Source organism: Coturnix japonica, chromosome 1 (genome assembly GCF_054131305.1).
Source record: "Coturnix japonica strain WE chromosome 1, WE-NBRP24, whole genome shotgun sequence".
Taxonomy (NCBI): Eukaryota; Metazoa; Chordata; class Aves; order Galliformes; family Phasianidae; genus Coturnix; species Coturnix japonica.
Window position 1 is genome coordinate 12,227,844 of NC_140663.1, and position 15,017 is coordinate 12,242,860.

General features: G+C 42.5%; 1 protein-coding gene across 5 annotated transcripts in view; it reads right to left on the reverse strand.

Moving 5' to 3' along the window:
* SRPK2 (SRSF protein kinase 2) overlaps positions 1-4,037 on the reverse strand; it is a 121,913-nt gene extending 117,876 nt beyond the window's left edge. For all 5 annotated transcript variants that reach the window (XM_015886025.2, XM_015885950.3, XM_085513390.1 and 2 more), the window contains exons 1-2: positions 3,976-4,037; positions 3,752-3,836 (exon numbers count right to left, since the gene is read on the reverse strand). In XM_015886025.2, coding sequence (XP_015741511.2) covers positions 3,752-3,836; positions 3,976-3,991 — 101 coding nt within the window. In that variant the 5' untranslated portion in view covers positions 3,992-4,037. The remainder of the gene's footprint in view (positions 1-3,751; positions 3,837-3,975) is intronic.
* Positions 4,038-15,017: the final 10,980 nt, after the last annotated feature.

Consider the following 15,017-nt stretch of genomic DNA (forward strand, 5'->3'; position numbering starts at 1 on the left):
CTTGAACTGAGAAACATCATACTGTACGACAGCAACAAAAGAGCTGCATATTTAGCACAGCTGTGAGAACATGTTTCTTTCCAAGTTTTACTTATGTCCTATGCCAAGATAATCTGTGGCTACCAGAAAGAATAGTTTGTGCATCCTCCAACCCCTTTTCCCCTCCCCACACAATAAATTGTTAAAATGGCTGAACAGGATATTTAGGACACCATCAAGAAGCCAAGCATAAGGAGTGAATTCTCGCACGCTAACACAAAGGAAAGAATTTAGGTTATCCAAAACTAAACAGTGCACTACCATAATATTTTTGTCAAACCAAATTAAACTTATGATACAATGTGACATTCTCATTTATTCACTAAAAATTGCCATATATCTTCAAACTTCAGGTTAAAAATAGAAACCAATAACTTTCAGGCTGTATTCATCTTAATAAAAAAAGGAAGACGTTCTATTTCAAAATCCACATCCAGGACTCACCATAAAATTTATTACTATCCTACTCTATATTTACAGTAAGTAAAAGTTAAACAAAACAAAAACGAGCTGCAGAAGGAGCAGCCCTGTCCTGTGTTATGAAATTACACCCTAACCACTCATCTCAATACAATCCAAAACAGAAAACGCAGTCAATTTCCCTTCCCAACTAAGGCATTCTTGTTTAATAGCTTTGTGCTGAACTACACTCTTTTTATTCAATAGAAATGTTATTTCATCAAATATAATTATGACAAATGAGATTAAAGTTTCATGTTCTGCAGTCATTGCTAATTCAAAAAGGCACGAATCTTGACATCTGTAAGATAACGGATGTGCTGAGGCTTATATGACAATAACCACTTTTAATGCACAACTCTGCAAATGGATCTTTTCAACACATGAGGAACTCTGGAGCCGTTCCCATTTCAGAAATCAGATTTACTAGAGATGTGTGATGTTTTCTTTGTACGTTACACCAGGAGTTCAAAAATGAATGAACATACCTAGTTTAGTAATACACACGTGCAACTTTACATCAACACCTACTTTAGATTCCATCGGATTTCACAAAAAGTCTGGTATCTGTTTTATTATCACATTACAAAGAGGAACATTAGATTGACTCAGCTACTCAAGTTCAAACACGTCACATCTTAAGTTTCTATAATCAATCTATGGAACCATTCTTTAAAAAAATAAAAAATTGTTAGCATTATATGTAGATAACTAAAATCAACTTTGTTTCTTTCAGCCAGATCTTTCTGAATGCTGCTCTCTTTAAGAAAGCACAATGTTAAATACCCAAGGCCTACATATGATAAGTGGACAAGCAACCATGATATACAGACAGCTGTAGCCCTGTGGTACAGTTGGCTTAATCATGGAAAATTTGATAGGAACAGGAAGGTTAAGTTCCAATTAAAGTGTTCTTAGCAAGAAGGCAAAAGATTATCAAGAAAGGAGACAAGAGCAGCAATCCTACTAATATGACATTTTGAATAAACAACTAAAACCAACATTGAGAAGACTTCTTAAATGTATCCGCCCTGGGATAGGATGTACATTTAGGATACCCACATACTCCATTCCACATGCAGAACTCAGTGCTCGCTCTCCTTAAGTTTCAGGTGGTCGGTGAATCCCCAGGTCTCTAATCTATAATTTCTATTACTATGCATAGTTTTAGATATCGTCTTGAATCAAGACAAATTTCTCTTCAAAATACAAGTCATTTACCTTCTACTCTCACTTTTTCCACTCTATTACAAAAGCAATCTGGGTTCACCTCCACCAGCTCTCACCACTGACTTCGGGGTCAATGCTGAGCAGTCCCAGGACTGATTTCACAGCCCTCCAAGGCAATCAAGGTCATAACAGACAATAGGCCATTCAGCATCAAAGAGCAATGCAATTTTTGCTTCTTCTTGTGCCATCATCCTAAAACCATCCAAACAAAAGCCTGCAAGTAAGTTACAATGTGATGGAGCTCCCCTTGCCAGTTCTAGAGGAGGAATCCTGCAGCTCCTTTGAAGCACATTGTTACCAGCAACAATGGAAGTTGCTCTATAAAGCTACAACCCAACAGAGAAGGGCATGCCTAAGAATGACAGTTATAAAAAAAATAAATAAACCACAAAAAACCCTGCTTTTGGTTTGAAACCGAGTAATTCATTATTACGTAATTCACTACTAGGAACTGATGTTACAGAATTTCCACCCCCAAAACATTTTCATTTGCAGCTCCGGTGCCTTTGGTGTGTATCAGACAACTGCAGCTCCAGCACACCAGGACGTGCAGCAGCAGTTGGATTTAAAGCAAGGCTAAGAACTGAACAAACCTGACACTTCTGTCAGCGTTTTTCTTCTCACTTTACTTTGGGGTCCTAAACTGTTTCACTGCGTAGGAGACTTGAATTCTCACAAGACATTTCCCAAGGAACATAGACCAGAGCAGGTCTCGGTAATACAAGAGCAGTCTGAAGAACAAAAAAAAGAAAAACATAGCAAAAAAGAAGCAACAGCTCCGCTGTCTGCCACAGCAAAACCACTGTTTCCCAAGGCAACTGAACAGACTGGGCCGCTGCATCTGGAACTGCCGACTCAGGATGGCAGCCGTCCAGCAGCCGGCCGTGCTCCCTGACAAAGCAGCAGCCAGTTTCTTCTGACTAAAAGAGAGCCAGCTCCATGCTCTCCAACGTGGCTGTGAACGCAAACTTGTGATAAACTAATTCAGCAAGACATCCCAAGGCAGCCCTGGTATAAAATAATAATAATTATAATAAAAGAGCACTAAATGCAATCATCAAACTAAAACAGAAATTAATAATCTTGTGGTTAAGACTCATCCAAAAGCTGCAAATGCAATCCTGAGCCTACAGCTCCTATAAGATAGGAGATATTTGTGTCTTCGAAGTGGCAAAACAAGTGTACGTAATGTTACAAACCGACACCCCGAAAGGTGTTGGGAAATGGAACCAATCCCATCACACTGTGCCTCCTGTGCACAAGGTTTAATTCCAGTGGAGCAATTCCAGCTTCACACAAATGAAAGCACCAGTGGACAAAAACGCACCGGCAGAACAGGATGTATGTGAAAGATAACGGTTAAAGACCAACGATCGCTGTCATGGAATTCCATCCTACTGGGCTTTTACCCATCCCAAAGATGCCCACCCATCACAGCCAGCTCCCCGGGTCTGAGAGGTCTATGAACACTGGGAAGCAAATCAGGTGAAACAAAAGCAAAGCCAAGAGATGAGGTCGCACGCATTGGGTCACCAATAGGGCCTCGCTGTGCAAAGTACGGTTAAAGCCAGAGAAAGAAGCGTGCGATCCTACAGGGAGCAGATACCAACCAGGGATACGAGCAGCAGCACCTGGGCAGTGCAGCACTACGGAGATGTGCGAGCGTTCCCGAGCACACGCTAAAAGCCGTATCAGAGAATGAGAGCAGGTGGAGGATGACAGGAACGCAAAGGGTTCGGCGGAGACAGGAGAGGAGAGTCAGGAAACACAGACCAGCGCCAGTCCGTGCGAGGTGTACAGATGCCGACCCCCATTTCCAGGGCAGGGCGCACCCGCAGGCAGCGATGGTCCCGCGGTACCGGCACTGCGGGCCGCCCGCAGCCTGACACACGGGGCGAGGGGGTCGAGCCCGGAGCCGGGAGCGGAGCCGAGCGGAGCGGGCGGGACGTTACGGGGCGGGGAGCAGCCGCGGGCAGGGAGGCTCCGTCCCGTCCCGTCCCGTTCCGTACTGTTCCGTACTCACTTTTTGTGTTGCGGCGGGTGCTTGTCCCTCCTACCGGCCGCCGCGGGCTGCTTCGGCCGCCTCCTGCGGGCCTGCAGGGCCAGCACTGCCGGGAGGAGAACAACCGATGCCGGTGTTAGGGTGTTGTTAGGGTGTTGTTAGGGTGTTGTTAGGGTGTTGTTAGGGTGTTTGTTAGGGTGGCCGCGCTGCTCCCCGCTCCCGCCCCCCGCTTCCCGTCTCGGTACCTTTGCGCGAGTTCATGGAGCCTCACGCTCCCTTGGGGCCCGCGCCGCCGCCGCTCCCGTGTGGCCCAGCCCAGCCCGGCCGTGTCCGGCCCTGCCCGGCCACACCCCGCCCCCTCCCGCTCGCCGCCTCCTCGCTCCGGGCACCGGCCGGCAGCAGCGGCAGCCCCGCTCCGAGCCGCACAGTGCGCAGGCGCGGCGCTGCTGGCGGAGCTGCGGCCGGAAAGGAGGGGGCGGGGCGGCAGGTGGAGGGAGAGCACCTGAGGGGAGGAGGGCGGTGCTGTGTATTGTGTGTGGGACGTCGTGTGTTGGGCGTCGTGTGTTGGGCGTCGTGTGTCCGCCCGGAGCTGTGTCGGCTTTGGCTTATGGTGAGCCCGGGGTCAGGTGCCAGAAGCAATTAACATCACGGCAAATCCAAGGAAGTGAAGTGTCCTCCGTTCTGATTCTCGCTATTTGTCACCAGGAACGGCTCCGCGTTGTATTTCTTCGTGCAGACCTCGACAGCAGTGCGGTGTCGTGGTGCTGACCATACCAGGTTCCGCTCAGATCTGACCTGTTGAAATGTGGCACTTATTTCTGAGCTGCTCAATTTTTGAGACTCTGAAATTTGGTGCAGTCACACTCTGTGATGATGTTTGATGCAGAGTATGATCCAGTGTGAGCGTGAGGCTTCTGCATCTCCTCGCTTATCTTCACGTGGGACTGGAATTGAAAGGCACAGTAACAAGAGCTAACAGCGAGCAGCCACTAAATTTCAACAGAGCTGCCTCCCTAAACGGCAAAATAAATCTGCGAGGATGAAGATCTGCAAAGAGCTGTAGTCAGGGTCTTATGAGAGTGAAGGGAAGCAGGAATCAGGCATCTTAAGTAATTGGATCATAGAGATTTCAACTAGGCAGAAAATCAAATGGTGAATTCAGTGCAGGGATGGGACAGGAAGAGAAATACAAAGCCAGACAACTCAGAGAGGGCAGACCGCAATATATAATGCCTTTTTTGTCTGGCTGGAGAGCCCAGTGAACAGAAAACAATAGGACCATGAAGTCCTAATCTTCAGCTCTCTGCTGCCAACATGAAGCACCACCGCTGCATTTCTAAGTTAAATAAAAACAAAATCTGTTTTCCATCCTCCATCATAAAGGAAGACCAAAAAATGTATGCCAACACAATATACTACTTGGGTACCATGCAGTGCTGGTACATTACACATCTCCCTTTCTGTGGTCAGACTTTTAGAAATAGTGATAAAGCAGCTGAAGACTATACTGAAATTTAGAAGCCTTCCTCCTCAAAAAGTATAGATGCATTAAAACTAATAGTTGAATGTTGGAAAGAAGGTTATATACCTACTCTTTGCTTTTAGGCTAATTTTAATTGCATTGGTTTGGCTGTGCCCATGCTTGAATACTTGTGCCTGTACGGATGATGGTAGAAACAAGTAGCTGATGATGGAGAAAAGGGTGGTGAGACTGGTTTTATTATTTTCAGCAGTGCTGGCTTAAAGTTATCTCTTAGGTTTAGCTGTAAAGCAGAAATCGTATTAGGGTCTCAATCTTTTTCTCATCTACTCGTGTACAATTCTGTTTACCTCAGCAGGAGATTTGTATGTAGAACTGATTGGAAAATTGGGCCTTAGATAACTACAGTGTGCTTTGCTTACATCAGCAGGGTTAAAAATTCACCAAATCTGGAGTCGGGAAGGAATTTCCCCCATGAGCATAATGTCAGCAACATAATCAGGGCTTGGGAACAATCTGTTAGCACACAGAGAAGGGATTATGGTAGGACCAGGTGGGTGTATTCCACACAGTTGATCTCATTCTATTCAATGGGCACATATTTTATGACTGTATTTTTACTGATTTTTGTTCTTTTTTTTCCTGAAAAGCCCCTCAGGTAATGCTCAGGCAGGAGTGTGGAAATCCAACGAGCCTCTGTATGTATATATTGAGAGGATTACCAAGTGCAATTAAATAAACTGGAGAGTAAAGTAAGAAGAAGCTCAGTGTATTTCAGAAAGGAAAAGAAGCAGTATTCCTCAGAATCTGCAGAATGTACCTCCCTGACCACCCAAACTGTAAGCAGAAAATTGCAGAAAGAATTCAAGACGTTGTTACAAGTGGACCTACACTGAATTCTGTTTATTTGAGCCCATTTATTGTGTGATTTTCTCCATCCTTATCTCAATATGCGTCTTACTGCCTGTAAATCACCTTTTTCAAAAATAAAGGATGAAGCAAGAGAGAATATGCACTGACAAGTAAAATAATGCATTTATAAAATGAATTAAGAATTGTGACCTAGGGCAGAAAGCCGTTCTTTCTGGCTGTCTCTCGTTGAACACAATATTGGAACAGGTGTCTGTTCTATTACAAGGATTACTGTGGGCTTCATGCACAGTGGGGTAGGGCAAGATGGGATTTAGGCAATATGGCCTACCCAGAAAAGAACAACAACAGATTTAGGTCTTAGGTGCAAGCATTGGGAGGGGCGAAGGAAAAATATTAAATCATGGAATGGTGTTTTAAAAAAGGTAAAACCTTTTTTTAGTGTCATTTGCATCAGACATTTGACACCCCATAGATATTTGGTTTGTTTCCTTTTCATTCAGCTTTGAAATATCCCTCTTATACAAGAAGACATTTACTTCTCGGGTATGAGTGGATCACATTTGTGCAGAATAGGAGCCATCCTGAAAACACGATAGTCTGCTTTCTGAGAATAACTCAAAGCTCTTCCTTCAGCAGAAGGATGTCGGAAGCTTTTGCCCTGATTCTTTTCAGCATTACTTTTTGGGTAGCGTGCTGTCTGAATTGCACCTGCCCAGAAATCAGGATATTAACTAATTGTGTGCTGCTTTTGCACAGAATGGAACAGATAAGAAATAACACATAAGTCAAAGGGAGAAAAAACCTCAATGCACTGTGGAAAAAAGAGCACTATAGAGATAGGAAATTCCCAGTTAAATGAGAGTTCTGATTAACATGCAAGTCCAGCCTTCTCATCCTCTCGCCTTTCATGTTTGTCTCTTGTTCCTACAGTTCCCACCCCCATTCCACATTTCTGTAAGTGTGATGCACTCGTGTGTGCATACTAACAATGAGTCTGTCCTTTTGTTCACTTTAAGAATTTTCTGGCTGCCAATGTGCTGTTTTTCTACTTCTTTTCCCCCTCTGGGATGCAGACAAAGCAAAGAGAACAACTCTTAGCTTGGCTTTGAGCAACACAGAAAACAAATTTACAGATAAGAAGTATTCACCAGCAGTGACTAGTAAGCTGTGTTTGCTTCTAAAGATGGGAGAACTGTTGGCTCATCGCAGCTTGAATATAACTTCAATCAACAGTTGGAGCAATGTTTAATGAAACAAGAAAAGCAGGATTGTTATCTTTGTACTGTATCTGGATAAAAATACAGCAGGAAGCGAGAGTTGGAATTTCTAGAAAAAAAGAAAAAGCAAGAGGTCAGAAACTCCTGAATTTACATTCCTGGCTCACGGGCTGATTCATTGCGCCCTCCCTACAGCAAATCACACAACTCACCTGACTGATTTTCTTCACCTGTAAAATGGTGTGGTGTATGAGTGTGTGCCAGTTGCAGAGTTAACACTGGTAGAGAATTCTTGTTTATTGAGTATATTGGGATTATTAATGAAAGAAGAAAAATAAGTTCAAAGCAGATCGGTTTAACACCAATTTGACATCAAACTACAGACTTACCTACGCCCAGAAATAGCTGTTTCAACCCAGATACGTGTTGTACTAGAGTAAAATAGGGCATGAACTGGCATGACTTAACTCAGACCTGAAACAGGATTAAAATAGACTGTAGCAATATTTTTGTGATAATATCTATTCTACATTTAGTCAATCTAGTGTTGAAATACTCAGATTTCTGGAATGATTCTCTGAGTCCTTCCTTCTTCCATTACGTAAAGCAGGCTCCCAAATACCCTTTCAGTTAAACTTCTCCTGTTCCCTGCCTTAAATTTCCTCATTAGCCCCCACTCCTCCTGGTTGCCAACTCTTTACCCAGCTTGCCCTTCCCATCTCAACCTCCCTCATTTTCTTGCTCCAATCTCTTGCCTTTTTTTTTTTCTGTTTAAATCAGATGGTTTCTTCTTTCATGCTGATTAAATGTCAGCAAGGGATGAGAGGATCACTGAAAGATTAGTGACTGCGCTCAGCTTCCTTACCAAACACAACATAAGCAATTATAGGGAAGAATCTTCTACAGTGTAGTTTGGGTTCATGCCTACTATTTCTCTCTGAATGGCATCTACACAATCTAGTCACGCATGAGAGATTTATTTGAACATGGGATACTCTAAAGTCTCACATGTCTCTATCAAACTCATGAAATGCCATTCTACAAAGTCTCATAATTTGGACAAATTTCAGATTTTGATAGGTCTTACGAAGCCATATCTTGGATAGGAAGGCTTCTTTCTAAGAAATCGCAGCTCCCTACCCAAAGGTAGGGCTGCCATCCTTGCACTTGGCTTGGACAAGACAAACAATACTCACAATGAAAACAAGGGACAAACTGTAAGCTCGGTATAGGAGGAAGCAACTGACTCATTTTTTCTTCAAGAGTAAAGACTTTTCCCCACAACCTCCTCTGTATTTTTTCTTGATATATTTTCACAGCCTTCAAAAGAAAAATCAGACACCAGCTGACTAGTAGGAAGATACCGTGTCGTGTCAGTAGTGTCCCAGATGTCTCTTCAACACATCCTTCAGCGTGACATAGCTACGATGCCACCTCTCTGAGAAATGAATAACTATTGCCCTGCTGTGCTGCATCTCAGGAAGGACAGGGCTGCTTCTGAAATGAACTTCTCTTAGTGGAACTGTTAATAAAGGAGCATTAGACAAGCTGGTTTGTCAGGATATAGGTTGAGAACTTTATCTAGATGGCACAGTGTGCTTGCCTGGTTTTGTAGGAAGCAACCGTTTGGTAAATAATGTCTCTGTTACACAGGCAATGTCCATTAACAGCTACACTTATCAGTACAGTGCTGTTTACCATTAAGGAACATAACAGTGTTGCTTTTGCTTAATTAGGCCTGATTGCACAAACAGTAGTCACAGAATTACTCTGCTAGAGGGACATCCTGAAGAAGTATCTCAGATCTCTATTAAGCTGATCAAAACATTACTTTTCAGAATGCAAGGATTATATCATCATACAGCATGGGATATTTCATCCCACGTGATTAACATTTTATGAAGTTAACAGTAACTGGATCTTACAAAGTGAAATGTCAGTTTCAATAGTTATTAGCATAGCTGGCCTGGTTCATAATACATCTGAACTAACCATTCAGTCTCATTATCTCTGGATATGCCTATGCCATATCTATACCACATAAACAGCAACGTTAATTTTTCAGAAGCATAAAGTGCCACAGCTAATCATTACAATTGAACTGGCTTAGCCTGTTGGCTAACCAGCACTGCCTTCCATCCTTCACAAAGAACACTCATGAATGAACTTTGTTAGATTCCAAGAACTGAACAAAGACTAATCATCCACCTCCAGCCGCTCGGAATTCCTTGTTCTCCTACTATAAGATGCATAACAACAAATAACAGTAAAAGTATTCTAAGCAGTCAGCTATGTTTTCATTCAAAGCACAGAGAACTAATCCACCGCAATTTGGCTTGTGCATTGTTCCGTGGAAATGGATTCATTGGGCTTGATTTTTTTTGTTGTTGTTTTGATTTAATCATGTTTTTACACCCACATTATGGTCACATAAACGACTGTGGTAAGAAATATTCACATGTTTTTGCTTTCAGAGCTGCAAACTTTTATAATAAACTTCAAGAATGTAAATATTGTCGCTAAAGATTATGCATTAATTGCAATATTTATTTGACCTGGACCTTTAAAATGACTACACTGTAAAATTACAGTCACACAATATGCCAGTCTATCTACAGTAACTTGTAAGTATTGAGATTTTTACTCACATTTGTGAGCACTCAGTCCTTTACTAACCAGTTTATCTATTTACACTTGTGGTTATATCATCTCTGTCTGCCCCATTCGAAGTTTTGAACAAGGCTTTCTGGATCTTCTCTCTTTCTCCAAAATAACAGATCAAACATTCAGTTATAAAGTTGCAAATAAGAAAATATGCATTTGGAGCTCATTCACATACTGAGGGGTGTTAACTTTACTTTTAATTTCATGATGAATGAAGCAAAAGGTCTCACTTCAGGCACTGTGGCCCTCGAGATTCTGTGCAGAAATGTTATCTGCCTATTCCCACAGCCTTAAGCCAAAACAGGACCACTGCTACCACAAGACTTCCTCCTTCAGCTGCTCTTTGTGTTGACCTTGCAGATCCCTATCCCCAAGTTTTAAATGAGATAAACAGGCAGTGGTGGTTTTAAAGACTTATGTGAAAATCTCACACCCCTGCCCCAGCAGGGACACCCAGAGCAGGGTGCCCTGCACCATGGCCAGGTGGCTCCTGAATACATCCAGTGAGGAGACCCACAGCCTCTGTGCAGCCTGTGCCAGCGCTCAACTACCCAGTGCAGAAGTGCAGCCTGGTGCTCAGGTGGCACCTCTGTGTTTATTCTCTAACTTTCCAATTGCTCTCTAAATTATTGGAAAACACTTCTTACTTATTCCAGGTTCCTTACTTATTCCAGGTTATTTCATGGTTCTCCCCTATGAGGAGAGACTTAGGGAACTGCGCCTGTTTAGCCTTGAAAAAAGAAGGCTGAGAGGGGACTTGATCCAGGTTTATAAAAACCTGAGGTATGGGAGCCATAGTGGTGAGGCTGGTCTCTTTTCAGTAGTGCGTGGGGACAGGACTAGGGGTAATGGGATGAAAGTACAGCATAGGAAGTTCCGCACGAATGTGCGCAAGAACTTCTTTACAGTGAGGGTGACGGAGCACTGGAACAGGCTGCCCAGGGAGGTGGTGGAGTCTCCTTCTCTGGAGATATTCAAGACCTGCCTGGACGCCTACCTGTGTGACCTGGTGTAGGGAGCCTGCTTTGGCAGGGGGGTTGGACTCGATGATCTCTAGAGGTCCCTTCCAACCCCTACAATTCTGTGATTCTGTGTGATTCTGTGATTCCTGTTCTATCGTACTTTAAGGTTCATGTTAGATCTGAGTCCAAACCTAATTTGCAGCAGGCTATCCCAGAATCTGTTTTGAGGTTTATTTTTTGTTCTGCTTTTGTTTGTTGGTTTGTGTCTGTGCTGAATCAGAGTTCTTTTCACAAAGCATCTCTTTAATTTTTCACACAGAAAGAATGAAAGAAAAAAACCATCACCCCTGTTATGCTTCGTATCATACTAAGCCTTAAATTAGTATTTTATATGCTTAGAGTATTGTCAGTTCATCTCTTTCTTCTGCTTAGAAACAGTTACACTGCATGCTGCCAGTCTACAGAGCTTGTAGTATTTCATATTAATGTATTCTTATGCAGAAATTGTGATGATAAGGAGGCTCTTGTTGAGGGACTGGGACCTTCAGATAAAAGGGCTGTTTACCAGTCATGGTTTCAGACAGCAGTGCCATGAGAATACATTAATGCGCTGCAGGTCCCAAACTGGAAGAGGGAACAATTTTTCCTGGCATCTGGCAGAAGACCGTTATAATCTGGTGGCCAATTAGCAAAGCGCTAATTGGAGAGAGCTGATAAATTGTAGAACAGACATGGGAAGTTGGCTCCCTCTTGTAATTTCACTGACCACTCTGACTTTCCCGTGTTTTCATTATTTGTAAGATTCATCAAGCAGCAACAGGGAAAACACGCGGATGAACGTTAACAGGATACTAAGCTGGGATGCCAAGGCCAGCTAAAAATAAACGTGCTTCTTATCTTTTTGGCTGCAAAGCAGACTGTGAACTAAAAGCGCCAAGAGACCACAGCAAGCATTAAATGATTCTTCACTCAGCACAAGAGGAACACACCATGCACACTCTCTGGAACACTGCTTCAGTGTAATGCTCACAGAATGAAGTTGTTACAGATTAAAAGATATGCACTTGGTTCTTACTAAGCTTCTAATCCCAGCTTTGAATAAATCTAATAGGTTTCAGTTAAATCCTGGATAGAGTAAATCGTTAATTGCATAGGTACATTTTTCACAGCTGGAATTTATGTGTAGATACCCACTAGAATAAAGGGCCTGAGGGGAGATGGAGACAGGGAAGTAATGCCACTTCTGTTCTTGACTAAAGAAAGGGTCACACTACACCATCTGCTATGCAATACCTCCACTGGCTACAGCACTTGGTAATGCTGTAACTCTATCCAGAAAAAAAAGAACAAACCTTTACCTGGTGGCTTTGTCATCAGTTCTGTTTTTATTTGAGTCCATTGCTGATAAATCAATGATCACAGTACAGATTATCTGTCCATTTGCTTGTTTTCAGGCCAGCTCCATACCCAGGCTACCACTTCACATCCTCTGCTGCTGTAATTTCCTACGGTAACAGCTCTTTTTACCCCCATCTAAAACCTGAGACACACTTTTCTGCCACAAAAGCTGCCCAGTGTGACTTTGCTGGATTTTAATTTTCTTGTTCTGTTGCTGAATTACTCCCTGCTTGATCCTTTCTTCCTCAAACTTACAAAAAGTCATCATCTGGAAGTGCGTGTCATCCCAAATTACCTTCTTTGCCAAGCTTACCCCAGAGGACTACGAGAAGGTTGTGCAAGACTCCATCTAGTTCACATATGCTGGAACATGGCTGAGAGTATCTTTTTGTATTGCTTGAAATAGCTATACAGCAATTGAGAAAGTCACGTGAAGACAGGGATTTAAAGTGCTGTACGGTCCCTCATACTGAGGAGATAAATGGAAAATGAAGAAGTAGACTGATAAAAATAGAACTTGTCTTAAATTGTGGGGGCCCCAGAGTAATATCCAGGTGCACGTGCTGTAATTCATGTACTATAAAATAGATGGGATAGATACCAAGGAAGTAAAACTTAACTTGAATTTATCCCCTTGGCTATGCAGATAAGAGTGGGCTTAGAGGACTCAAGAACATTTCCTAATATGACTTTTTCAGGACGACATCACAAGGTATGTAAGTGTGAGACATGCTTCCTCGTCCATCCCATTTTCATACATCAGTAGCCTTATGTGACTTTTAATCTTTCATATCTCTACTAAGACACAGTATAGCTTTCCACCACAGCCCAGCAATTTTACCCTTTATCATCAGGAACAAATCTGTGCTCCTGAAATTATATTTAAACATCCACTGCAGGCAAAGAAATGAATGTCAGTTGTATAAGAAGGTTTATGTTAGCTTTGAGTGGTTCAACAGCAGTAGCCTCTGGCTGCTGTGGGCTATATTACTAAATTAATGAGTTAGTAAGCTAGAAAATTAGCAAGCTGGACTGCTGGAGAAACCAAGGTAACTAAAGTTAGCTTGAATTTGTTAACACAGGCTGCAGTTGCACAGGATCAGCAGAGCTGATTTCTCAGCTATACACTGAAATCCAATTTGGCCACGCTCAACATTCCCCAGTGCCTGGTTTGGATGCATGGAAGGAGTATCATAAAAACAATCTCTGCTTTCACTGAATATGTTAGATAATGCATGAATATTAATTACCTGTATATCAAATTTTACAGCTTCAGAATAATTCATTAGTGAGTAATCTCATCTGCAGTGATCCATTAACAGCAGAATGAGAGGGAATGGCCTCAAGTTGCACAAAGGGAGTTTCAGGTTGGATACAGGGAAAAACTTCTCCAAAAGAGTGACCTAAAGGGGTCAGGCACTGCAATGGGCTCTGCAGGGAGGCGGTGGAGACACCGTCCCTGGAGATATCCAAGAAACTTGTAGATGTGGTACTAAGGAACATGGTTTAGTGGGCAATCTTGTTGATAGGTGGACAATTGGACTAGATAGTCTTAGATGTCTTTTCCAAACACAATGATTCTGTGATTCTATGATTCTATTCTATGGTTCTAGAAGGAGAACCAGGCACGAGGCAGGGAAGCAGCCGTGCCATGCTCTGGTCTGGGCTGCCATCAGAAGATCAGAGTAGGAACCTCGTGCAGTACAACTGTCCTGCATTTCAGATAGGACTCATGACAGTCTGGATTATATTAGACTAATGATGAGTTTGTTGGATACTGTGTTAAAAAACAATTTTCTCCAAGTCTGAACACACTGCTCAATCATGCCTCCCCAGCAGACAGCAAATCATAGATATTTCAGGTTCTGTCCCTGCTTTTCTTCAAGTAGCATATAACCAATTTGCTCAGTTAACTAACTCAGGCACTCAGTTAGCCACAGCTTTCTATTCAAACCTTGCTTAATTAAGTAGGAAAATCATCCTTTTGTATACCTAAAAATACCGAATGTAAATAGGAATATGTATCAAATTGCACTCCCCTGCATGAACACTGTGCAGCTTGCAATGGAGTCATTTTAAAATGCCAACAAACGCCAGCAACAGAACGTTTGCAAATGTCAGACACTTTATTTAGGTTTTTAAAGTTTTAATAAGTTACACATTTTGCAGCTTGCTTGACCTCTCTCTCAGTGATGATCTTAAGCTTTATTTACTTGGGTGTTTTTTTCTGAAGTGGAAAATTAGGTATTTGTACTGAGTGCAAGCAATGTAATACTCCAAGTTAATTAAAATACCTAAGCAAAGCATGTCAAAAGCTACTCCAATGACTACGTTACTCCTAATTATTTCCATAGGATTTACTAATTTACAAGGCTCATATGAAGGGTTAGTCCCCATCTGATGATTTTTTTATTCATCTTCCAGTTTCGCACTGATCTGGCAGAAGGTCTCAAAGTTACTGCAAAGATGCTCAGCATAGATGGTACCAATATCTCCTTCCACAGGAAAGAAAGGAGAACACTGGAGCCTATTTGACAGGAGTTGCTGCACCCTCACCAGTGAGTGAAACCTGTAATGTTACTATGGACCAGGCAACTCATTGAAAAAGAGCAAGCAGGGGGAAAAGGTTGTATCTAGAAGGATGTACAAACGAGCTTAGAGTATTGCAAGATTGGGGAAGGCAACTGAAATAT